Raw genomic sequence first — 26,962 nt, 5'->3', positions numbered from 1 at the left:
TCTCTCTCTCTGCCCTTCTGCACATGCTGTCTCTCTCAAAAGAAATAAACTTTAAAAAATAAAGCCATATTCATGTTTAATGACATGTAAAGTACAGTATTCTAGATCAGTTCAGTGAGGAGGGTCCATGGACTCCTGAGGTCCTTAAGACCCACTCAGGAGACCCAGGAAGTTCACCCTTTTTCAACTATGTATCAATGTGAATCCGAATTTTCTCGATATACTTCAATCAAAACAACATACAAGACAGAAGTAGACATGAGAAACAGCTATTTTCTATCATACATGACATTAAGGATATTTATTAAAAATGTAAAAAGTAATAAATACAAAATATGTAAAACATTCTCACAATTTTTTATTCCTAAAAAATTTATTCATAATACTATTCACATAAACAGGTAATAGGTTTATTATCAATATCCTAATAACTGATACTTTGAACATATCTCAATTTTAATCTTTGATAAATATTAACAGATAAAACTCATATAAACAAAATCTCCTTGTAGTCCTAATATTTTTTAATTTTATTATTTTTTTTAATGTTTATTCATTTTTGAGAGACAGACAGGCAGAGGACGAGCAGGGAATGGGCAGAGAGAGGGGAAGACCCAGAATCTGAAGCAGACTCCAGGCTCTGAGCCATCAGCACAGAGATCAAACCAACTGAGCCACCCAGGCACCCCCTAATAAATTTTTAAGAGTGCAAAAGGGTTCCTAAACTTAAAACTTGGACAAGGACTCTAGATAATATGGCATAAAGCTTTCTGAAGTAAGCAGAAAAATCACAATGTATTTTCTGTGATACACTATTAATTTTATTGATTTATACCTTTACTTTGTAGGTAAGTTGTTATTCATTCTACTTTTATCCTCTTATTAACCATATTTTTCCATTCCGTTAATGGTTACCTTCACTTTCTGGTACTCAAATCAGACCCGTTTCTCTACTGTTATTTAAAAGTGGTAATGCCTGCTTATTCCCAACAAACTACAATATTTAGCCATTTTAATTCTAAACTAATATTGGAATCTCCCTTAGTGTAAGCCTTGCATTTCAGCACACATATCCCCAGTCCATCCTTATCATATACACGCCAAGTTTTGTTGCTCACTACCATCTTCCTCTAGGTACGTATCTGCTCCAATTCATCTGTTTAATTATTATGGTCTTTGAAAAGGCAAAGTCTTCACTTGAAGTATGAAGATGACATTCTTTAAATTTTTCCATAGCCTCACAAGTCCTTCCTTTATCTTAGCTAGTAAGTGATACCGTGTTGAGGATCAAGACATGCTATTTAATTTTTGTTCTTTTTAAGTAACTTGTTCTCTCCACTAGGAAACTTATAATATTTTTCTTTATCCTTAAAGAGTCCAGGAATTTTACCAGGACATGTGTAAGTATGTGTCTTTTCTCTTGATTACAGGCTGGAACCTCATAAACACTCTTAACTAGCAGAATCAAAGAAATATTTATTATAATAGATGTAGTTTCAAGAAATATTTTATTTAATCATGGCCTCTTCTGCATCTGTTCTTTTATCTCCTTCTGGAACTCCTATCATTTGTATGTTAAATCCTCTAGATCTAACCTCCAAGTTTCTTAACTTGTCCTTCACGATTTCTTGAACCTCAGATTTTTCTCTCTGCACTTTAAATATTTGTTTCAGGACAATAATTTGACTTTCAGGACAATAATTTGTGTCTGAGTTCATCTGTTGCATTGGGAAAACTTTTTTCTTCTTTTTTTTCATCTACAAAGTCTTACGTTTAGGTTTATCCTTGAATTTCCTTGAGTACTTACTATTTTTATGGATTTAAGTTGTCACTCTCCACTAGCAGTTCTATTCTGTCAAGCATGTGTGTTCTCAGATAACTCATCTTTCTGTAACTGCTAGGACTCCTTAGGTGGCTATTGCTTTTCTCATTGGCTTTTTGGGGCTCAGCCTTGAATGCTGAGGTACTTCAAGTGTTGATAATTTTACAAGTAACGGAAGTTGAAATAGTCTCTACTCTTCATGAAGCAGCAGTGGAGAAATAAACAGGATGCCAGTCACCTGCTGAGGCCAAGGGAGAGTCTTCTTGTGGTCTCTCAAGGATCACCAATAGTACACCCATCCATTCAGCTGTGTTTTGGCTTCCTCAGAGACAGAGAATCCTGGCACACTCACAGAGAGCGTTTGTTAACCTTCCCCAGAAGGTCCCCAGATTTCTGAGGGCTGCTAAGCTCTTCTCGAGAGCTACCATTTCTTCTCTTCAGCCCAGGGCTCTGATTTCCCCCAGATAATTGCTTAATTCATGAGAAAGCAAACTCTGTACCAATTGTCTCTTCTTAAACTCTAGTTAGAATCCAAGGCCTTGTATGCTCCAGATATCCACAGGCCCTGCATCCATGTTCCCCAGGAGAGGAATTATAATGTACGAAATACAGAGGAAAGGGGCATTGTTCAAGTTATAAGGTTCCCAGAACTTCCCTGTCTTACCTTTATCTAAGTTCCTCATAATTACTGCCTTATTTAGGTTACAATAAACAAAAAACAAAGAAGACACATAAGCATATGTATCTTTAATGGCACTTTTAGCATAAATTAGAGTTATATTTAGTGCATTTTTGAGGAATCAATCTAGGGATATGTTTGCCTGCTCACTTTTTCCTCTTTGGAAATTTTCCTAAACAAGTATCAGATATCAAATCTTTCATTTTAAATGCAGAAAATTTGGGGCGCCTGGGTGGCGCAGTCGGTTAAGCGTCCGACTTCAGCCAGGTCACGATCTCGCGGTCCGTGAGTTCGAGCCCCGCGTCGGGCTCTGGGCTGATGGCTCAGAGCCTGGAGCCTGTTTCCGATTCTGTGTCTCCCTCTCTCTCTGCCCCTCCCCCGTTCATGCTCTGTCTCTCTCTGTCCCAAAAATAAATAAACGTTGAAAAAAAAAATTTAAAAAAAAAATAAATGCAGAAAATTTTCAGCTTCACACACTATCATCTTAGCAGCTTGAACTCCACTCCTGATGCCCTGCAGAAGAACATGTTGATATCTGGAGACACAGAACTCCCTCCAATGTAGACTTATATATCTCAAACTATAGGTGATTCACTTAAATGAAGAGGCTTATTAGAAGATTTAAACAGGGGCAAAGGATAAGATGAAAACAATGTGCCCAAAAACCTCAGGCAGATTATATTCTCATTGGCTTATCAAGATTTTCTTTGTTGTTCCAATACTATGTTTGATCAGCCTCTAAGTTAACTATGTGAAAAGTAGTCAAAAATCATCTCTACAAGCAAATAAAATATAGGTAAGGAGGAATAAAAAAAAAAAAAAGAAAAAAGAAAAACTATCTTCCCTCACAATATCTTCACCATAGTAAGGGTGTGTATGTGTGGGTATGCATGTACACATATGCATGTGCATCTTAGAAAGTTGCAACAGGACAAAGGGTTCCATTATAGCCCAGGGAGGGCAAGACAGCAAACTGCCTGCCAATGTCCACTCTCCCCTTCTTTCTCAGTAACAGAGAGTTTGTTTTTATTCTGGCATGTTATGCAGGAAAAAAAGACTACATTTTCCCTAACATCTTGGTGTGGCCATGTGACTAGGCTCTGGACAAGGACACGGAAGCAAAAGAGCTATGTCTCTTTAAAAGGAAAGGAGAATACTGTGCTCCCTTACCACTTCTTGATGCAAGGAATGCTAGTAAGGGATCTGGAGCTCTAACAGCTGTCACAAAGGACCTTGAAGGCAGAGGGTAGGAACTAAGATGGAAGAGCAGAATGACAGAAAAGTCCTAGGTATCTGATAATCACAGAGCTATCACATCAGTCCCAGATTCTTACCTTTAGATACCTTTTATAAAAGAGTGAAATACACTTCCATTTTGTTAAACCACTGCTATTGCAGAGGTTTCTATTACAAGCAGCCAAAACACCATTCCCAAGTATCAGACAGAAATATTTATAAAATATTTTAACAGCTTAGAAAATATAATAAATCTATAATTATTTAGTTATTACCACTATTTAATTACTACTTTATTGGTACCCAGTAAATGTTAAGGTAAAGAAATATATTTCAACATTTTAAAACAAACTAGATACCAATTCTCATGTAGATAAAACCAAACTGCAAAGGATAACATTCCATTAATTTTAAAATTTATATTCAATAAAAAAATAAAGCAATGAATATGTGTATATGTTTAATAAAAAGGAATAGTGTATTACTTCATGTTTATTGCATTATACTATCCTCACAAAATGATATCCCATCTAATTAAAATAATATTATTAATCCATAGAAAGAGTCATAGCATTTATACAACATATGCCAAAATGAACAGATGCACATTAAACCAAGTAAGTAAATAGAAAAGCAATCCTTGAAATGAATTCAAAAAGAAATCACACATTTGGGACTGATAACTTTGTTAAAATTTTTTGATCTAGTAAAAAGCTGTTCTTATATTTCAACCAAATAACAACAGAATTTCAGCAAAATTTACCACCAAAATATTTCTTTCCAGTAATAACTAGCTTTCAGGTAGCTAAATTTTCCATTTTCTAACATGATCTGAAAAGCAAAAGCATTATCAAGTTACCATAAATGCTGATAACATAATTTAAAATAAAAATAAATCTAGCCAAATTTTCATTTAAGACAGATTTTAAAAAATACTTACAGGGGATACGTTGGCATTATTTTCACAATTAGAAATCAAAACACTACATTTTTTATAAACATCAATCAGATCTAACATATTACTATTCTTTAAGAAATCATCGTAAGTCCTCCTAATGTCCTCATAATGGTCAATCACTTCCATATTTTCAACTGGTAAGTTCAACTTCTCATGTAGGAAGAATTTCCAGGTCAATAAGACATCACTGAGAGGAACTGTAAATTCTCCATTGTGCTGAAAGAGACAATGCCAAAAATAAAAAAATAAAGTTGGGTGCCAGAATATTCATTAAGTTATAATTGAGATAGGAAGTACAAATTGAATTTTGTTATATAAGTCTACATTGAATTGTTGTGGATTTGAAGAGAATATCCAAATTAACTATGGAATAATTTTAAAACCAGATATGAAAGAAAAAGATTTTGATGGTTTTATAAAAATATAAACTACTATGGCAAGTTAGTGCATGACACAATTGGCAAATATACAGTTATTCTTCACTGAATTTCTCCTACCCAAAGTCGGGGGATGGGTGGGCAGAGATCTGTACTTAAGTGCTACCGACTGGGAAAACATTTCATTCCATTAATACTTAGTTTCTTTCAGCTCTTTCAGCTAATGTATTTTTAATCTCTTATTCAAAACTGTCAATGCCATGGTGAATTACCACATACCGCACTATTCCAACTGTTAGTCTTAAAACATGATCATAAAAACTAAATTTTTAAAAATCATGGTTTGGTTTGGTTTTTTCATTACTATTCCAGAGAAGACAAAATATCAGTGCTAAAAAACCTTGGGTCAGAGAATTTTGATTCTTCCCTGCTCATGGACACACTAAACTATAAACAAACAAGTTCTAAAAAGCCAAAGTTTCTTTCTATAAGTTGTTGGATGCTCCTAATCAGGCAAAATTGTCCTTTTTCTCTTCTTCAATATCAACATGATATATTATGCCAGTAGCTGAAGGTTTGTTTTTTTTTAATTGATTGCATTCTGCTCCCACTTAATATTAATCTCAGATATTAGTAATGGTGCCCTCCAAAATATGCCAGCCCTAATTCAGTAAAAAATTCTAACTACTCCTTTCCAAAGCAACATGAATAACAAATATTTTTAAATATCCATACGTGATTTTGTGAAATGTATTGTGTTGCTCCTTTCACAGTTAAGTACCCTTACTATGTTAGTAGTTTCTGATAACACCAAGATCTTTCCATTAATTCTACTGAAAGATGGGTGGATATATAAATAAAACTGTAATTCACTGGAACTAAAATTGTAACATCATCTTTAGCCTAAGAAGAAGACTAATGAGAATCAAATAGACCCAAATAATACAGTACTTTCTATTAAATCTGTATTTCTTTCAAATCTATATTTCTTTTATAAAAATGAGCCACATTGTCTAGTTACTATCCAAATTGAAGACAATATGTCCAAACTGCCTTAAAATAATTAACTTTTTACTCATCTGTATGGAAACAACTAAGAAAATTACCCTTACTATCCTTGGAGGAACCTGTTATACCAAAATTATAAAAATTAATTATATTTCATGAAATTAATTTAATGAAAAAAAAAAAAGTAACTCTCAAACCTTGAATCCATAACCCAAATGTAAGTCAGATTTGTAATTTCTCAGCATTGAATCTAAAATTGTACACCTCACTTCCCAATCCCGTAAAAATTACACAATTACATTTCCAAATGTATCTAAGTTAAATAAATCCAGTTATTTAGAGTTTCAAAACTAAATTGTTTTATCTCAAAAACTCCAAAACTATTTTTGGTATGGCATTCCTCACATTAAAAATAAGTTAAACGTATGCCTAATGTAAATGTCCAATTTACTCTCATTCTGTGGACTATGACTAGTTCAAATATGCAAACTCTTGATCTTGTGAGAAAAGGTTTTGACTAGATTAACAGTGTTTATACTGGGATTGTAAAAACATTTTAAATCCAAATAAAAATGTACTCCAGATATCAGTTTTCGTGATCAGGTGCCTACCATGACAGCATATTCTATTATTCAAACCAGTAACAACTGATTCAGAGAGCTTGTGGTCAAATCAGAAAATGTTTTGCTAGGAAAACATGCCAGCTGGCTAATATCTGAAGGAAGTTCAAGATGGTCAATGCTTTAATTCTCTAATGGACATAAGAAAGATTGTATTTCCTAAGAATAAAATGAGAAAAAAATGAGTTACATTTTTCCAGAGCACTGCACTTTGTATATTTTACTGAACTTATTTTTATAATTATTCAAAAATTTAAATAAACTTTACAATTTGTAACTACCTGGAATTTTTGTTGTTATCAAAAGAGAAAAGATAGTAGGCCTACTTAACAGCTATTAATTGGCTGTGTGACCTTGGGTAAAATACTGAAATCCCTGTGAATACATTTCCTTGGTTATAAAATGAGATTACACAGATTAAATAACACCTGATAAATGGTAGGGGATAAAAAATGTCAGTCTGCTTTCTCTTTTCTTACTCAAAGTAAAATAATTATCTGTTGGGGGAGTATTAGATAAATGTAATACAATTGTAAAAACTGTCACTTCTTATTTGTTATGTCAATGTTAGGTCATTTTCAAATCTGACAGTTAACCACAGGCTGTGAGTCTCCATGAAGTTATAAAATTAATATCTTTGTTTCATCCACTGGAACATTTGTAACACTCTTAAGGCTATTCAATATGAAAAATAGCATGTATAATACAATTGCCAGACAGATTCAAATAATGAAGCCAATTCTAAAGAAAGGAAAAGCTAAAACACTATTTGCAATCTAAAAAGTCACATATATTTGCCATATAGTCCTCAATGAATCTATAATAAATTAAAACCTTAGCAGTATAAAACTCCTAGAGGTCAGATGATTTAAGCTAAAAAAGACTTCCCCTCAGAAAACATCCCAAAACCTAAAACTCAAAGATTATTTTAATGTACCTTTTCTTTATCTCAATTAAAGCAACTAAGAAAACAAACATTCTGGTAAACAAGCCACTCTACTAGGTATTCGCAAGTTTTACTATAGTCAAATTCAATTCAAAGGATCACATACTTTTAGAGACTCATGTTCTCAAACTTCAGATAATTGAAAACCTAAACAGAGCTCAGAGAGTGAAAAATACAGGTGAAGCATATATACAATCAATTCTACCTTTTTATTACTATTACCTATGAATGCACCTGCAGGCATATGTGTATGTTTTTCATATTGCTGAGTGACTTGGAAGTCTCAGCACAGTTGGGGATGCCTGAGCTAACGCTACATGGGGAGTGAGAGTCTAACGGAATTGCAACCCACCATCTCCACTGCACATGTGCACACACATACACAAACTGTGAAAAGCTCAGTTGCAATTCACCTCTCCTCTTCTTTCCCACCCAGAGTCTGAACTTTCACTGTGAATTAAGTGAATTAGCAAGTAGAAAATTAATAAGTAGAAAGAGATCCTGAGTGCTACACAGACAAGTCCTGAAGAAAAAATGACCTGAGTATTTCAATATATGAAAATTTTTACAATGAAAACTAAATTTTCTTCACAGTACATTTAGCATTTTGACATATTTATGTTTCAAAAATTATTCATAAACAAACAACAAAAGGTGAGTTGAACATAGTCCGTTTAATTCCAAAACAATAGTACTCAATTACTGTACAATAATGATTCTTAATAATTGCCTTAATTTCTCTCTCTCCTTATTTTCCAGTGTATGGTTACCAAAGTTTAACCTTTGGCTAGCTTATTCCACTTTTACAATATCCTCAGAATCTATTACTTACCTTAGTACCATTTCTTCAGGTTATTAAAGGAGAAATTTTTTTTTTTTTTTTTAACATTCAGGCAGTAAATTGGAAAGACTTGAATGTGGATTGCAATGGAGAACAAAGGAAAGAGACTTTAAAATGACCCTTGGGTGTCTAGTTTCACAGACTGAGTGAACAATGGTATGCATAATTGAGACTCAGAATATGAACAAGAAGGTAAATTGACAGAGGAAACAATATGGTCTACTTTTAAAAAAAACTGATGCAGAGACAGTACTAGACATCAAGGTAAAATGTTCAATAAGTACCTGATCATACCAAGTAAGACTCAGTAGAGGAGTCTAGCATATAAATTCTGGTGAAATAATGTAAGGCAAGTATATCTAGTGAATAGTAAAATGGAGCATATTGGAAGATATTAACAATGTGTATTACAAAGAGAGTATCTAAAGAACATGTAGGACTCTTTTAAAGAGTAAAAGAGATAAAAACAACTCAACAGTAAAATAAGCAAAAGAATATGCATGAACTGACAATAAAAAGAGGATACCTAAATAGTCAAATAAGCATTTAAAAGATGTTTGAATGCTTTAGTTAATAGAAAAATTAAAATGAAATACCACTTTTTCTCTTTTCCAAGAGGCTCCATGCTGGCAGTGTGGAGCCTGCTTAGGATTTCCCCTCTGTCTCTCTCTCTCTCTCTCTCCTTCTCCCTCTCCCTCTCCCCCCATCTCTCTACCCCTCCCCAGATCTCTCTCTCTCTCAAAGTAAATAAACTTTAAAACTATAAAATAAAATAAATGTAAATTCTAATAACCAAGTGGAAGAGCAATGTGGTAGCATCAAATCAAAGACGTATCTATCATATGACCTGCTGTGTAGGGAGCCTAGAGAAACTCTTTTTCCATGCACAGACATCTCATTTCAATGCAGAATTGTTTATGATACCAAAAAAACTTCAAACAACCCAAAGGTCCATCACTGAGTAAAATGTATCAGTCACACAAAGGATGATTGTTACAATGAATAAATTAGATCAACTTTTCTATCATACCTAAAGAGGTCTTGAAAACAATACTGGATGATCAAAACAAGAGGCAGAAAGAATGTATACCATCTGTTATAACTTTAAAATAGACACATTAACAGGGAAATCTGCCTGGCTGGATATGTAGAAAAACCCCTCCTGGTATAAAACACCTAAAACTAAAAGAGAAAATAGAGATCACTGGAAGATGGCGGCGTAGGAGGATGCTGTGCTCACCGCGCGTCCTGCTGATCACTTAGATTCCACCTACCCCTGCCTAAATAACCCAGAAAACTGCCAGAAGACTAGCAGAACGGGGTCTTTGGAGCCAAGCGCAGACGAGAGGCCCAAGGAAGAGGGTAGGAAGGGCGGCGAGGCGGTGCTCACTCCACGGACTGGCGGGAGGGAGCCAGGGCGGAGGGGCGGCCCGCCGGCCAAGCAGAGCCCCGGAGTCTGGCTTGCAAAAGCAGAGGGGCCTGATGGAGTGTGTTCCGACAACAAGCGGGACTTAGCATCTGGGAGGTCATAAGTTAACAGCTCTGCTCAGAAAGCGGCAAGGCTGGAGGACAACGGGAGGGAGAGTTGTTGAGCCCTGGACGACAGAGCTCAGCTTGGCGGGGAACAAAGGTGCTCACCAGCGCCATCTCCCTCTACCATCCCCCAGCCAAAATCCCAAAGGGAACCAGTTCCTGTCAGGGAACTTGCTTGCTCCGAGCAAACACCCAACGCTGTGCTTCTGCGGATCCATCCCTCCGGAGGGTCTGACTCCATCCCAGTGCCGCAGGGCCCCTCCCGAAGTGGATCTCCAAAGGAAAAGCGAGCAGAGCCTGCCCCTCCCACCCCTGTGCACCTTGCCGATCCACCCCAGCTAATACGCCAGATCCCCAGCACCACAAGCCTGGCAGTGTGCAAGTAGCCCAGATGGGCCACGCCACCCCACAGTGAATCCCGCCCCTAGAAGAGGGGAAGAGAAGGCACACACCAGTCTGACTGTGGCCCCAGCGGTGGGCTGGGGGCAGACATCAGGTCTGACTGCGGCCCCGCCCACCAACGCAAGTTATTCAAGACAGCACAAGGGAAGTGCCCTGCAGGTCCGCACCACTCCAGGGACTATCCAAAATGACCAAACAGAAGAATTCCCCTCAAAAGAATCTCCAGGAAATAACAACAGCTAATGAACTGATCAAAAAGGATTTAAATAATATAACAGAAAGTGAATTTAGAATAATAGTCATAAAATTAATCGCTGGGCTTGAAAACAGTATAGAGGACAGCAGAGAATCTCTTGCTACAGAGATCAAGGGACTAAGGGACAGCCAGGAGGAGCTAAAAAATGCTATCAACGAGTTGCAAAATAAAATGGAGACAACTACGGCTCGAATTGAAGAGACAGAGGAGAGAATAGGTGAACTAGAAGATAAAATTACGGAAAAAGAGGAAGCTGAGAAAAAGAGAGATAAAAAAATCCAGGAGTATGAAGGGAAAATTAGAGAACTAAGTGATGCACTAAAGAGAAATAATATACGCATAATTGGTATTCCAGAGGAGGAAGAGAGAGGGAAAGGTGCTGAAGGTGTACTTGAAGAAATAATAGCTGAGAACTTCCCGGATCTGGGGAAGGAAAAAGGCATTGAAATCCAAGAGGCACAGAGAACTCCCTTCAGACGTAACTTGAATCGATCTTCTGCACGACATATCATAGTGAAACTGGCAAAATACACATATAAAGAGAAAATTCTGAAAGCAGCTAGAGATAAACGTGCTCTAACATATAAAGGGAGACCTATAAGACTCGTGACGGATCTCTCTACTGAAACTTGGCAGGCCAGAAAGGCATGGCAGGAGATCTTCAATGTGATGAACAGAAAAAATATGCAGCCGAGAATCCTTTATCCAGCAAGTCTGTCATTTAGAATAAAAGGAGAGATAAAGGTCTTCCCAAACAAACAAAAACTGAAGGAATTCGTCACCACTAAACCAGCCCTACAAGAGATCCTAAGGGGGATCCTGTGAGACAAAGTACCAATCATTTTATCACTGTACGTGAGAAAAAATTTAAATAATCACAAGGACTTCTGGGCAATTTCAAAATTAAGATATTATCAAAAATGAAAAAGTAAATAAAGTTAATCAGTTTTTAGAGCGGCTTACTTTTACCGCCTCCTTACCAGGAACTAATAAAGAGGAATCAAATGGAAAAAAACAAAAAATAAAATAAATAAATAAATAAAAGAAAAAATAGAAAATATTTTTTCATGACTGAATTGTCCATAAAAGAAATTACAAAAGGTCAAAAATAATCAACTATTGGGACTTCATTAAGATAAAAAGCTTCTGTACAGCAAAGGAAATAATCAATAACACTAAAAGGCAGCCTATTAAATGGGAGAAGATATTTGCAAATGACATATCTGATAAAGAGTATCCAAAATCTATAAAGAAGTTATCAAACTCAACACCCAAAAATCAAATAACCCAATTAAGAAATGGGGAGATGACATGAATAGACACTTTTCTAAAGACATCCAGATGGCTAACAGACACATGAAAAGATGCTCAACTGGGCCACCTGGGTGGCTCAGTTGGTTAAGCATCTGACTCTAGATCTCAGCTCAGGCCATGATCTCAGGTTGGGGAGATGGAGCCTCACATTGGACTCTATGCTGACAATGAGGAGCCTGCCTGAGATTCTCTGACCTCTCTCTGCCCTTCCCCCAGTCACCTCAAAAATAAATAAATACATAAACATTAAAAAAAAAAGATGCTCAATATCACTCAGCATCAGGGAAATGCAAATCAAAACCAGATGAGATACCACCTCACACCTGTCACAATGGCTAAAATTAACAACACAAGAAACAACAGGTTCCCAAGAATACGGAGAAAGGGGAACCCACTTGCACTGTTGGTGGGAATGCAAACTGGTAGACACTCTGGAAAACAAAACAACTAAAATAGAACTACCCTACAATCCAGCAATTGCACTATTAGGTATTTACCCAAAGGATACAAAAATACAGATTCAAAGAGGTACATGCATCTTGATGTTTACAGCAGCATTATCAACAATAGCCAAACTATGGAAAGAGCCCAAATGTCCATCAACTGATGAATGGATAAAGAAGATGTGGTATATATATACAATGGAATATTACTCAGTCATCAAAAGAATGACATCTTGGGGCACGTAGGTGGCTCAGTCAGTTAAGCATCCGACCTCAGCTCAGGTAATGATCTGGCAGTTCACGAGTTTGAGACCTGTGTCTGGCTCTGTTGCCAACAGCTCTGAGCCTGGAGCCTGCCTTCGGATTCTGTGTGTCCCTCTCTCTCTGCCCCTTCCCTGCTCACACTCTGCATGCTCTCTCTCTCTCAAAAATAAATAAATATTTAAAAAAAAAATGAAATCTTGCCATTTGCAATGACGTGGATAGAACTAGAGTGTATTAAGTCAATCAGAGAAAGACAAACACCATATGATTTCACTCATGTGGAATTTAGGAATCAAAACAAATAAACATATGGGAAGGGGCGGGGGGGAGGAGAGACGGAAAGAAACCACAGGAGACTCTTAATGATACAGAATAAACTGAGGGTTGATGGAGGGAGGTGGGTGGGAGAGGGGCTAGATGGGTGAGAGGTATTAAGGAGGGCACTTGTTGTGATGAGCACTGGGTGTTCTATGTAAGGGATGAATCACTGAATTCTACTCCTAAAACAAATATTGGACTGTACATTAACTAAAATTTAATTAAAAAAAAAATGAAAATAAAAACCCAAAAGCTCAAAAACAATGAGAAAGTGCCAATACAAATGGGTAAGCAAATGATGGAGCCTATATTTCCCTGCTAACTACCATTCCCTGACACTAAAGAAGCTGGTTTTTATGAACGGTTTTTAGGAGACAAAGCTAAGCATAAGAAAGTTGGAAAGTTGCATCAGAGACCCTCCCTGCCCACCCTGCCAGATAAAGTCAAAGCCTCTAAACGTCAACACTCTTTATGGGGCAGGGCACCTGGGTGGCTTATTCAGCCAAGCTTCAGACTCTTGATTTTGGCTCAGGTCATGATGTCTAGTCGTGACATGATAGAGTCATGAGAGATCGAGCCCTGCGTTTGGTTGGGCTCAGCGATGAGCACGGAGCTTGCTCAAGATTCTCTCTCCCTCGCCCTGATCCTGCCCTCCTCGCGCATGCTCTTTCTCTCACTCTCTTTCTCAGAAACAAATAAATAAATATATAAATTAATACATAAATACATAAATGTTCTAAAGGTCAACACTCTTACTATGTCCACTAGAAGAAAATCTGCCCAGCAAAAGGTGATAATGAAGATACTTGCCAGGGAAGAGATTTCTTTTTTTAAACGTTTATTTATTTTTAAGAGAGAGAAAGAGAAAGAGACAGAGAGGAGAGGGGGTTAAGGGGAGAGAAAAGGAGAATCCCAAGCAGGTTTCGCGCTGTCAGCACAGAGCCCAGCGCGGGACTCAATCTCACAAACTGTGAGATCATGACCTGAGCCAAAACCAAGAGTTTGATGCCACCAAGGCACCCCCAGTGAAGAGATTTCTGAAGTAGCCTCAGTACTGTGCTTACCTCTCTGGATAATCTTCTTTTAGACTTTGTCTAATAATTAATTTCTGCTGAGAAAGGGGAGAACAGTCATCTACTTTGGCAGAAAATTGGCGGTTTATTCCCTGGAGAGCGTAAAACAGTCTCTGGACTGAAGGGTTCAATTGAAAACAAGAGTACCCAAATGGAAACAATAAGAATCACATGACCATTTATATTCTAAATGTTGATACTTCTTTCAAGCACCCAACACTTGGCAGCTCAACTTTACACTATTCGTGCAGGGGCAAAGAGGACTCTTTTCTGAGAAAACTGTTCTAAAAGGGATATCCTAAAGAGATAGGCATCAAATGTTCCCCAGCCAAATAGCCCAGTTAGGTCGGACTGACAAACTCTAATACTCCATGAAGAGTTTCCAGTAAGCATTTTAGTGCTCCACTTAAATGTAAGTGGATGGTCAAGGATCATCATGAAGAAAGTCTCTAGTAGGAAGAAAGGAAACTCTTCCCAAACAAGACTAATAAAACAAGGAACTTAGAGGAAATATTACACAAGAAGAAAACCTCAAAAAAAATGTATTAATAGTCTCAAAGGAGAAATACTATATGCTTGCAGGAAGAACAGAACAATATTTCAAAAAGAGAGAAAAAAAAGAGCTCTTGGAAATTAAGAGGATGATAACAGAGGCTGACTCAGCTGGTAGAGCATGCGACTCTTGATCTCAGGGTTGTTTGAGCCCCACGTTGGGTGTAGAGAGTACTCAAAAATAAAATATTAAAAAATAAAAAGAGGGTAACAGCAAACCAATAATGATTAAACTAAAGAACCTATTAAATATTGAATATCTTATTGAATATTGGTTGGAAGGAAAGTAAAAGATGAATGGATAAACTGATAGATTCATATAGTGGAATACTATTCACTGCTGAAAAGAAATGAGCTATTAAGCCATGAAAAGACATGGAGGGACCATAAATGCATCTGAAAGAAAGTAAAAGAAGCCAATCTGAAAAGGCTATATATACTTCACAATTCCAACTACATGACATTCTGAAAAAGGCAAATCTATGCTGACAATTAAAAGATCAGTGGTTGCCAGGGGTTGGGGAGAGGGAAGGATAAATAGGTGGAGCAGAGAGGAATTTTAGGGCAGGGAGACAATTCTGTACAATACTATAAAGGTGGATACATGTCTTATATATTTGTCAAACTCCACAGAATGTACAACACCAAGAGTGTCTAGGGATAAAAATTCAGGGTGTCTGCTACTTACCATCAAATGGTTCATATAGAATAATATGAATAATATGTATGTATGTGTGCAATATATACCTGTGTGTATTTATCTATTTCTATGATATACACGTACAAAAATATTAAAAGAATGATGCAAAGGTAGCAAAATATTAACTGGTGAATCTAAGTGAAGGGCATAAAGGAGTTCAGTGTACTATTCTTGTGACTTTTCTGAAAGTTTAACTTTTTTTTAAACACAAACTCCAAAAAGTGCTACTTGCATTTTTTTTCCCAAATACCTAGATAGAGTTGATTTTTAACAATGACTATGATTAAAAATAAAAAAGCAGACAAATGGGTCATGTAACCACCACCACTTCAGCTACCCTGGTTCTTTTGCATTTTCACAAACTCTACCTACTGTCTCCTGCCCAAGGCCTCTGCGTATGCTGTTCCTTCATCCTCATCACCTTGCCCCAACTCTTTGCCTAGTTAACTGCTCTCCTTGCTTTACAGTTCAACTTGATCTCTCCAACCAGGTCAACTCCCTGGTCTCACAGCCTCATACACCTCTTCTCACAGCCATAGTTTTACATTTATTTGTATTTTTCTCTACTAAATGTCTACCTCACCCACTAGGTAATAAGCTAGGCAGGAGCAATGTCTGGTTTTGTTCATCATTTTAACCTCAACACTTATTACAATGCTTGGCACACAGAAGCTAAAAAATAAATAAATAGAAAAGAAAAGAAAAAAAATCGGGGGAAGGGAAAATGAAAGGGAAGAAATTAACAATTAACATTTATATAAACAGCTGTGTTGGCCTCTTTGCTGTTCCTTGAACATGCCAGGCACATTCCCACTTCAGAGCCCTTCCATTTTGCCTGGTAGTCCCTTCCCACAAAAATTTCCATGCCTAGTTCCTTCTTTTCCTTTTCGAATCTTTGCCTAAACGGCAACTTGCAGATGAGGCCTTCCTTGACCATCCTTTTTCAAATTGCAAGAAATCTTTTACCCCAAACTCGATACATTCCTTAAGCGCAAATCTGTGTTTTTTTCTCTACAGTACTTGACCTAAAATACTAAATATCTTATTTATTATCTCTGTCTCTCCCCACTAGAAGATTAATGTCATAAGAGCAATAGTTTCCTTCAGAATGTTTAAAGTTTATTTACTTTTGAGAGAGAGAGCATGCACACATGCAAATGGGGGAGGGGCAAAGAGAAAGAGGGAGGGGGAGAGGGAGGGGGGGAGGGAGGGGGAGAGGGAGGGGGAGAGGGAGGGAGAGAAGGAGGGGGAGACAGAGAGAGAGAGAGAGAGAGAGAGAGAGAGAGAGAGAGAGAGAGAGAGAATATCTCAAGCAGGCTCCACACCGCCAGCACAGAGCCCAATATGGGGCTCGATCTCACAAAATGTGAAATCATGACCTGAGCCGAAGTCAGATGCTTAACCAACTGAGCTACCCAGGTGCCCCGCTCAGAATGTTTAGAATAAGGTCTAGTACAGGGGCGCCTGGGTGGCTCAGTCCGTTAAGCAACCGACTTCGGCTCAGGTCATGATCTCATGGTCCGTGAGTTCGAGCCCCACGTCTGGCTCTGTGCTGACAGCTCAGAGCCTGGAGCCTGTTTCGGATTCTGTGTCTCCCTCTTTCTCTCCCTCCCCCGCTCGTGCTCTGTCTCTCTCTTCTCAAAAATAAATAAACATTAAAAAAAAAAATTTAGAAAAAGGTCTAGCACATAGTAAAAACTCAAATATTTGTTAAAAGAATGACTATGTCAGAATTTTGTCAAAATCTTTGTATGTTCAAAGTTTATCTTAATATATATGCAAAAATATACACACATGTTGTAAACACACAAAACTTCCAACTATCATGTATAACAAAGACTATCTCTTGTTTTAAGATTATACAATTCCTAATTTTTAGGTGTTAAAATATTCTTCCTTTTCCAAAATTATGGTTCCAAGTAACTAGTTTTTCTCAATGGTCTTATTTGCCAATGTGACAAATGTTCAAATCTGTCAATGTATAATACTTCTTTGGAACTTTTATTGGTATATGAAATCTAAAAATCTGGAACCTACTGACATAACAGATTAAAATAACTCATCAGAATGTCATTTCACTCACTATCTTGCCCAACAGGCCCACTGAAACTATTCCACCCTTCATATTAGGAGACATTCTCCTTGTTATATTCAAGCCATCAAGACTTTGATCCCTCTGGATGCTTCTTAACTGACTTTTCCCTTCCTTCATCCCTTCTTTAAAACCTTGCCATCCAAAGACTTCCCCTTCCTTTAAGTACATCACCTAAAATCTAAAATTTTTAAATCATTTTCTCACCACTCCAGCTTATATTCATCCTTCTCTCATCTGAACACCTTTAGGTACAGCTCATTCCAAACACTAGTTTGGTCCAAGCCAACTACATAAGAATCAGATTAAGAAAAGATTTTAAAAAGACAATTTCCAGAGTCTCAGTGCAGATTACAAGAATCAGAATTTCCAAGACTGGAAATTCCAAGATTTGTTTAAAAACCTTCCCAAGTGATTCTGATTCATAACATGGCTTAGAATAATCAATCTATAGCACTGAGTCTGAAATTAGTCATAAAAGACTTCAATTATATTAAAATAAACATAATTTATGTATGCCTTCTAGAACTTTTTAAAGAAGTCATAAATAAAAACATTTTTAACCATAATACTAGTTGCATATTTATCTCAAGATTTCAAACTGAACATTGAATATGCATGTCCTACGTTAAATTATACATATGAAGGCCTTAATTTTGAAGCAAATCATTTCAAATACAATTGTAATATTTTGACGTAGATATACAGAGGCATTTTTGAAAATACTATATTGATATTATCATAGGAGGACATATACTGCAAAGAAGTTGATATAATTAAAATGAGCAGCTACCAAAATTCACTTAAAAAAAATAAGTAAACCCAAATATAGTCTACTAACCTGTTTGTTGTTGTCTGCCATGGAAAGCTGCAATGCCAAGAGCATGGAGTCTGCATCACATACAGTAGTTCTCTCAGAGTCACAAAGAATGTGCCAATTCCTTCTGAACTCTTTAATCATATCCAAGATAGACTTTTGATTAAGCACAGCCATTCTCTGAAAGTAGAACAAAATGCAATGTTAAAAAGCTTTATTTTAATTGGAAACTGATATTTAACATGTGTAAGAAAGCAGTTAGGGAAAAATAAGTAGTGAATGAAAGGTCATTTCATATTTACTAAGATTGCTTTTAATTAGGAAAACAGAACAACACAACTTCTGCACAATCATATTTTCCTCTCCTTTAGTTTTCTTAAGCCAAATCTTTTGAAATAACAAAATCCAACCGTCAGTCTGAAAATTCATATAAAACAGATATGTAAATTCTATAAACTTAGTAATTATAGACACAGACATAGCTAAGTAAAGGAGTTTCAAAATATTTGTTATATTTGTTTTGAGACAGATGGTAATATGTGTGGTAAATTAAAAAAAAAAAAAAAGAAAAAGACCAATTTCCTCCCATCGCTACATTATCCCAAAATAACTGGTCTACTTTTTTACACTTTTAAATATGGGTCAGTCTAGTGACTTGATTTACCAAGTGAATATGGCAAGAATGACGTCATGGGAGTTCCAAGCCTGGCTCGCAAAAGGCCCATGTTGAAAAGACTTACTACTACAGGGGTGCCTGGGTGGCTTAGTCGGTTGAGCGTCCAACTTTGGCTCAGGTCATGATCTCATGGTCTGTGAGTTCGAGCCCCGCGTCAGGCTCTGTGCTGACAGCTCAGAGCCTGGAGCCTGTTTCGGATTCTGTGTCTCCCTCTCTCTCTGACCCTCCCCCGTTCATGCTCCGCCTCAAAAAAATAAACGCTAAAAAAAAATTTTTTTTAATAAAAAAAAAAAAAAAAAAAAGAGTTACTACAGCATGCCTGATATCTATCTTTTGAAAGTCCTGTCTACAAGGTTGGCCCTTGGCTGCACCTGGGAACTCAGAATTCAGGAGGGTTCCCAGTAAGAGTGGCTCGCTGTGGCTAAACTGTTTATACAAATAATATAGTTTATGCTGAACACAATGCTTTCTTTCTGAATCTGGAATTTTAGAACACAGACAGAGGATACCTACATCAGTACCCTGGGCACTGCGTCTCTAAAGAGTTTTCCTGATAGACACTATTTCATATGGGTTGTCAAGACATTTTGCTGGAGGACTTAAGCATGTCCTATGTGACTCCACTAAGAACAGACTTCTGTAAGCTTATGCCTGATCGCCCCAGGACTTTGCTTCCTGCACCGTCTCCCCATGTAGCTTCGCTCTTTGTTGATTTTGTTTAGCATCTTGTTGCTGTAATAAATTAGAGGTATGGGCACAACTAGATGCTGAGTCCTCTGAGCCTTAGGAGACATCCAACCTGTGGGTGGTCTTAGGGGCCTCCTGATACAAGGCTTTGCAGCTTTAGTTCTTACTCTCTTTCTTACTCTAGACTGCCATATGAAAAAGTCCAAGCTCACCTGCTCAAGAGGCCATAGAAAAGAGAACCAATGCACTCCAGTTGACAACCAACACCAACTCAAAGACATGTGAGGCTATATTGGACTCTCCAGCCCCCATCAACCTGCCAGAGGAACTGCAGCCACATTAGTGATCCCAGGCAAGACTAGCAGAACCACTTAGCTGAATCCAGCCATTGCTGGTCCACAGTATCTTAAGCAAATAAAGTGGTTGCTGTTTTAAATCTACTAAGTTTTGGATGGTTTGTTACACAGCAATAGATAACCAATACAATATCTAATATTCAGCAGTTTCTTGGTGCCAGAAACTTTTCAAAAGCTTAATATTTATTACCTTATTCAATCTTTGCAAGAGTCCTATGAGGAAGGTCTATTATTATCTTCATTTTACCTTTGAAGAATGTGATGCCCCATGTCACTCAGCTAGCAAATGGCAAAACAGACTTAAACCCAAGATGCTTAACTCCATAAGCTGTGCTCTTAAATCACTGTATTACATAACTTCTCTTGACAGACAAAAGTCTTTCAAAATAACTGGATGTAGTTCCAATGTCTTATAAGCCCAAGTGTAAACAAGGAAGTAATTCCTTTCTCTGAGTTTACAGTTATGCCCGCTAAAAGTTGTTTTTTCCTACCTCCTCTTAAGTATGCTAATTTCTAACATATTCATATGCCATGATCTTATTTTGGGTGTATTCTACTGTACATATCCCATTTATTAGCTTCCTGTTACCTTTTTCTTTATGTGGCATAAATAGAATTCCAGATATTTACTAGGTATTTTGGGTTTATATGGTCAAGAAAATGGGTACATAACATTTACAGCAATAATTCATAGTTGCATCACTGATGCAATTTAAAGATACAAATAAAAAACTTTACAATATCTACATCTATACAAATACTAGTAAGTTGCTAAAAGTTATATTTCTCTTCAAAATATCACCTTCAATTTTTTTTTTTTAAAGGCTTATTTGAGAGAGAGGGAGAGAGAGCGAGCGCACATGCCAGAGAGGGGCAGAAAGACAGGGGACAGGGGATCCAAAGCAGACTCTGCCCTGATGGCAGAGAGCCCAATGCAGGGCTCAAAGTTACAAACCACGAGATCATGACCTGAGCTGAAGTCAGATGCTCAACTGAGTCACCCAGGTGCCCATCACCCTCACTTCTTAAAAGGAAAAAAAAAAAAAAAAAACGAAAGTGAAAAAGTAAATTTTCAGTGATATGATCAGTTTACCCGACAAATCTTTAGCACTAAATAATTTAGGGTATTATTTAAAAGTAATATGAGTTCAGATTGCTAAAAATGAAAACTAGTCAAGAATTAACTTAACAGCTATGAGATCTATGCCAAGTTATGTCACCGCCCCTGCCTCAGCCTCCTTGTACTGAAAATGAAAATAATTGTTCCTATCTCACAGGATTTTGTGAAAAGTAAATGACATAAATACAAGTTTAGCTTTTAGCAGTGTCTGGCACATATAAAAGCCAACAGTCTCATCCAGGGGTCAGAACACTTTTTGGAAAGGACCAAAATAGTAAATATTTAAGGAGTGCAAGGCATATGGTCTAGATGTCACAACTATTCTACTTGATCTTGCTGTACGAAAATAGCCACAGACAATACATAAACAAATGAGCATAGCTGTGCTTCAACAAAACTTTATGGAAATTAAAATTAAGTTTCACAAAATATTATTCTCTTGTTTTTGTTTCAACTATTCAAACATGTAAAATCTATTCTTAGCTCAGGAACTGACTGCAAAAAAACAAAAGCAAGTAGTGCCCTAGTTTGCCAACACTGGTGTAGTCTCAGCTTGTCAGCAGCTAGCTGTCTGTATAAGCCTAGGCAGTCAGTTTTACAACTGACTGCCTAGGTAAAGTATCATCACATAGAAAACAGGAATAATACCTTCCAGCCAGTTATGAGAAGTCAATGAGACAATGAATATGCAAGCACTCTGAATGTTAGGCTGCACTATACAAAAACAGTAGAAGGTGGCATCGATAATAAATACTTGTTTTAAAAAACTGGATTCCAAACTGCACTGTAGCAAAAATTATGAGACAGGAAATTATCACTGTAGAGACAGTGTGAGATGGTAAAAGAATTTTTGAGTCAGATATTCCAGGGCCCACATCAGGTTCCCCAATTTAAGAGATGTATGGCCTTCAGTATTTAAAATGTCTGATGAATATTAATTTCCTTAAATGTAAAACCAGTTAAGAGATCTCCTACCTCATAAAACTATGAGACACAAGTAAATAACCCACCTAGTGCCTGCACACTTATTAGGTGCTCAATTGAAAAAAAAAAAAAAAATGGCAGTCGTTGGTGCTATTATCGTCAGAATGCTGATCCTAAATATTCCTTAGAAGAATGTAATAGGGAGAGGGCGAAGTCTCAGAATTGGAGCCTGCGCACGTTTTGGGACTAGGACCTGGTTTCCTGCCAACCTAATGAACCTAAATAGGCCTCTACGGGGCTCAGTCTTCCAGTCTGCATATGATCCCTCAGGACCTTTTGCTCTATTCATCACTAGGTACCGTGAACTCTGTTCAACACCCCGGGACCCAACCAGGCTCGAGAGCAAAGCCACTGAAAAATAATACCCTAGGCGGTTACTTAGCTGTCACCGAAAACCCCTCTCCAGACGCAGCCTGAGTCAAAAATTAAAGTACGACAGCAGGGTAAGGAAGACATGAGACTCACCTGGCTCAAAGTAGACCCGCTAGGTGCAGACCCAACAGAAGCAAACTCCGGCCGAGCTGCAGTCTCCAAGTTGTCCATTTTAATTTTAAATCTCGCGGAAGGCTCGGGAGCCAATCGCTGCTTCCGCCCTCTGACCCGGAAACAAACTCCGAGCGCGCCACAGCAGCCCCCAGCGGAGACCAGATTCCTTCTGACCACTTCCCGACGCCCCTGGTGCGTATCACACGGGAACCCAGGGGGCTGCGCCGCTCTGCTCCTGGCCGCCCGCGCTCGCATCCTTTTCGTGCGAGTTCCTTCTCTCCCCGGGCCGTGCTCCACCTCTCTTCCTTCTGACCTGGGGCTTCGGGAGGTGGTAGCGGGGTCTCGCGGGACTTGCCTGCCTGGGGAGAGGTGTTGGGGTTCTTTGAGAGGACTTCAGTTGTTCCTTCCGTCTTTTCCCCTTCAGTTTTAGAGGACAAGTCCAGCCCGCCTTGTACAGTAAAACCCTGAGAATGTAGTGAGATTGGGCACTAGTTTAACGAGGAATAGGGGACCAAGTTTCCTGACCTCGAATCTTTTCCACTTCTGACACCGCGCTGCCTCTGAGGGCATCCACCTGGTGGTCACCTTTAACTATTGCCCAGTCCCGGATCCCCTCTCCTATGGTTACTATTTTATAGGCTCCCTGAGGTGGGATTCCTCTGATTCTCAATAAATACTTATCAGGTTCTTGATGTGTTTGTTACTGAGCCCAACTGTTCTCAGAACAACTCCTGCGTCCAGTTAAGAGAAAAAAGACCTCTTTAGATCCCTGAATCTCTGGGAATGCTGCTTCGTCTGGGAATGCTGCTTCCACAGTGCACACCAGGCCATGACAGGCTGGTTGAAATTTTGTGCCTAGTTTTATGAATATTATCTTTATGTCACACATTTCGGCACTCCTTCCTCCAGATCCTCTATTTTGGATCTGCTTATTTTATTGCTGTTTTCACACTGAATCATGACCATTACCGGATATTGTAATCTTCAAGGTGGAGGGCTGTGTTTTACTTCTCTAGCACTGGTGTCCAACACATAGTAAAGTATTTTAAATGCTGTCTTGTCTTAGGAGCTTGGCAGCTAACCTATTAAAGTCTCCATTTCTTTCTCTGTAAAATGGGAACTGTAAGTAGTACCTTCCTCTTAAGTTTGCAAATATAGGTGTCCTGATGTCAGTTAAATCCTCAACATGGAACTTACAAGCGGTGCTTCGTAAATGTTAAGTATCATTAATTTTTATGAATATATTTATTACAGTGGTTACATCTTCCAAGTACTTACTATATCTTTTAGGTCATCTAAACAGGATATTATGATATATTCTGCAGGTATCACTCATAAAGTATTTAAAGACGTACTTGAAATTGTTGAGCTGTCTCTGGCATCTGAAACACCATGTCCTTATTTTATTTGCTGAAAGTGACTAACACTTTGATGGTTTCTGTCTTAACTGTGTCTGTCCTATCATCCACAGTTTCGTGACCTTGTCCAGTAGAAGGCTATTTTATTTTTACAACTGTTCAAGTATTGACATACAAGATGAAGCAAGATGCCACAAGAAATGCTGCCTACACTGTGGATTGTGAAGATTATGTGCATGTGGTAGAATTTAATCCCTTTGAGAGTGGGGATTCAGGAAACCTAATTGCATATGGTGGCAGTAATTATGTGGTCATTGGCACGTGTACATTTCAGGTTAGTGTACAAACTCAGTGAATGACAGTGCAGCTATTTCAGAGCTTAAAAATTTTTTTTGGTAAACTTTGGCTAAATTTGGAAAGCATATTGAGTTTGAACGTAAGAAAAAAAAATGATATGAAGAACTACAGAGGAAGATATTCCAGTAATGTATGCCTGAGACTTGTGGAAACATTAAGTAGTGAAAAAAAAGACTGTAAGACTTCTCTTTTGCCTCATGTTTAGAAATGCAATATCCTAGTAATTGAAGGTTGTGATTAACTGAACATTTGGTATGTACAGGGAAACAAATGAATTCTAAGTAATTAATCTAGTTTTTCTACATTCCACTTTGACTTAGGAAACAAGCCTTAAAAATGGTCCTCCAGGAGATTTTACAGCTGTCAGGATATTCAGCTTTTCTATTCATATGCTCTCTTGCTTCTCATACATCTAAAGCATACATCCAGAGTGTACAAAGTATGAGACCATATTAATTGAACAGACAATTTAGCACAGTCATTAAGACAATGAGCTCTGGCACCAAAATGCTTAGATTTTTACTCCTACCTGGCTTTACCTCTTAATAGCTGGTAGTACCTTCAGCAGGTACTTAACCTCTCTTCTATAAAAATGATGAAAATAATACTTAATGGGGTGTTATGAGAATGTAGTGAGTTAGTACATGAGAAGTTCCTGGAAGGCATCTGGCACATTTAATGCATATACACACACACACACACACACACACACATATGTTTTAACTGTCATTGATTTGGTCAGCATTGCCCCCTAGCACAGGCCCATATTTAATCACCAAAGCAAGATTGTTTCTGATGAGCACACACCATGTTTTCTCACAGGAAATAGTTCCACATGTGGAAGAGTCTAAACAATGAGAGTTCAACTCTGAGAAATCTTGGCTAATCCTTAATTTACCGGAATGTTATTCATAGAACAGTATTTCTCAAGTTAAGATTAATCAATGAGGTAATTTGGCAGTGATCAGTTTTCAAAGATTTAAAGTAACTTTACCACTCCCATACTGTTTATAAACATTATTTTCTCTTTTACTTGGGAAGCAGTTCAGTATCTTACAATGTTTTGGCATCATAAATGCAATTTAGCATTTTGCAATGCAATAAATATATAAAGTTATACAAAGTTAGACTGCATGAGTATTTATCCTAAGGAGAAAGTATGAATTAAAGGCTTCAGTTTTTTGGTGTCTGAGTAGAATACAGGAGGTCTTACGTTGTCCCACGTTGTCTCTTAAGGTTGGGATAGGAAGTGCTCGCTTTCACACTAAGTGACCCTCGGTCTGACTAGCTGGACTACTTGGTTAGGATCAAAAAAAGTCCACATTATTAAGAGAAATAACACACTCTTGAAAAAGACTGAGGGAAAAACCATCTTTCCAGTGTAGGCTACTAACCTATGAAAGAATAGAGCAGCTCCTTACAGGTGAAACTTTTACTTCATTACTTTTAAAATTAATAGCTGTAAACATAGAATTGTGTTTAAAAAAAATACTGAAAAAATATACCTTAATCTCTTGTTTATGTCCAGCTAGGAAATGAGAAAGTCAAGAAGGGAGAAAAAAATTAAGAAGAAAGGCAGAGGTGATGAGTGGCAGAGAGAAAATGAAAGCAAAAGACAAAACGAGAAGAGAACTAACAAAAACATTTGTATTGCTCTGTCATGCTTGCACATTGTCCTTGTTCATCTTCAGACCTGTCAGATTGGCAATCTAGGTCTTACAGCCAAGTTACCTAAAGAAAGAATTGGATTTTATTAATTTGGCAAGTAATGAACACAAATATTCTGTGCCAAGTATCGGAGATACAATTAAACAACTGTCCCTGACCTCGTAGAGTTTCCATTTTACTTCAAAGAAGTTCAGGGATTTGTAAATGACTGGTAAATAAAAAAACAAGATCTAGACCTTGGTTCTAAACCCCTGTTCTTTTCCCTCTGTGCTATTCAGACAGGTTGCAGCCATATTTCAAATAGTTCTGCAAGAGAATTGAATCCCAATAATCTGTGTTTGAGGATTCAGAATAAATTATTGCTTCCTTTAAAGTTTTTTTTATCTAATTAAACACTATTAAACATTGTATTTTCTCATGTTAGAATCTTCAAGTTTCATAGCATCCAATTTCTGCCTCCCTCTTGTCTGAGACAACATGAAGTAAAGGTAAATTGAATTGAAAGCTTTCCACTTTCCTGTTGGAAAGGCAATCCTCATTCTAAGACTCTTAGGAAACAGTGCACTAGGTTTAAATTTCAACAAAGCATTTTTCAGAATCTTATGGTGTTCTTTTGAATATGGAAATTTGAGCTGAATGATGGTACTGTTAATTGATGTCATGTATTTGTCAAGTATTAAGTGCAAATCAGGTGCTGGGAACCGGTAACACATGTTAAAAAAGCAAGGACTCTGACCTCAAGATGTTTAAACGTAAAACAATGCAGTAAGAAAACTGCTCTAAAAAGTCCTATGTGCAAAGGGTGGAGGAAACATGAAAGTTTCTAGTCTATCCAAAGGGTCACCAGTAATGCATCGGGGCCCTTACTGGGATTTGAATGAGAACATTTGATTTAAGCAAGCTCATTGAATTTATATAGAACATGAAGCTGACAAGGATACCTAATGCTTTGATGATAAACTGCATTTAACAAGTATTTATTAAGCACCTATTGTTTGCCAGACACTGTACTTAGAATT

At 37.5% G+C, this 26,962-nt stretch overlaps 2 protein-coding genes and 1 long non-coding RNA gene across 4 annotated transcripts in view; 2 read left to right on the top strand and 1 right to left on the bottom strand.

Annotated features, from left to right (window-relative positions):
- Positions 1–22,898, bottom strand: part of LOC123590768 (PARP1 binding protein) — a 74,249-nt gene extending 51,351 nt beyond the window's left edge. Inside the window, exons 1-3 of the mRNA XM_045464242.1 lie at positions 22,540–22,898; positions 18,276–18,431; positions 4,678–4,911 (exon numbers count right to left, since the gene is read on the bottom strand). Coding sequence (XP_045320198.1) covers positions 4,678–4,911; positions 18,276–18,431; positions 22,540–22,815 — 666 coding nt within the window. The 5' untranslated portion in view covers positions 22,816–22,898. The remainder of the gene's footprint in view (positions 1–4,677; positions 4,912–18,275; positions 18,432–22,539) is intronic.
- Positions 22,650–26,962, top strand: part of NUP37 (nucleoporin 37) — a 42,434-nt gene continuing 38,121 nt past the window's right edge. The window contains exons 1-2 of one of the 2 annotated variants that reach the window (XM_045464243.1): positions 22,650–22,752; positions 24,032–24,252. In XM_045464243.1, the coding sequence (XP_045320199.1) occupies positions 24,097–24,252 (156 nt within the window). In that variant the 5' untranslated portion in view covers positions 22,650–22,752; positions 24,032–24,096. Of the gene's footprint in view, positions 22,753–22,858; positions 23,776–24,031; positions 24,253–26,962 lie in introns of those variants that run through there. The other variant, XM_045464244.1, reaches the window with a different exon arrangement.
- LOC123590771 lies at positions 24,259–26,369 on the top strand. Its single transcript, XR_006708967.1, has 2 exons — positions 24,259–25,698; positions 25,804–26,369. It is a non-coding gene; the product is annotated as an uncharacterized LOC123590771 (long non-coding RNA).

This window comes from Leopardus geoffroyi, chromosome B4 (genome assembly GCF_018350155.1).
Source record: "Leopardus geoffroyi isolate Oge1 chromosome B4, O.geoffroyi_Oge1_pat1.0, whole genome shotgun sequence".
Lineage (NCBI taxonomy): Eukaryota > Metazoa > Chordata > Mammalia > Carnivora > Felidae > Leopardus > Leopardus geoffroyi.
The sequence above is the reverse complement of the archived record's forward strand: the minus strand, read 5'-3'. Positions and strand labels throughout refer to the sequence as shown.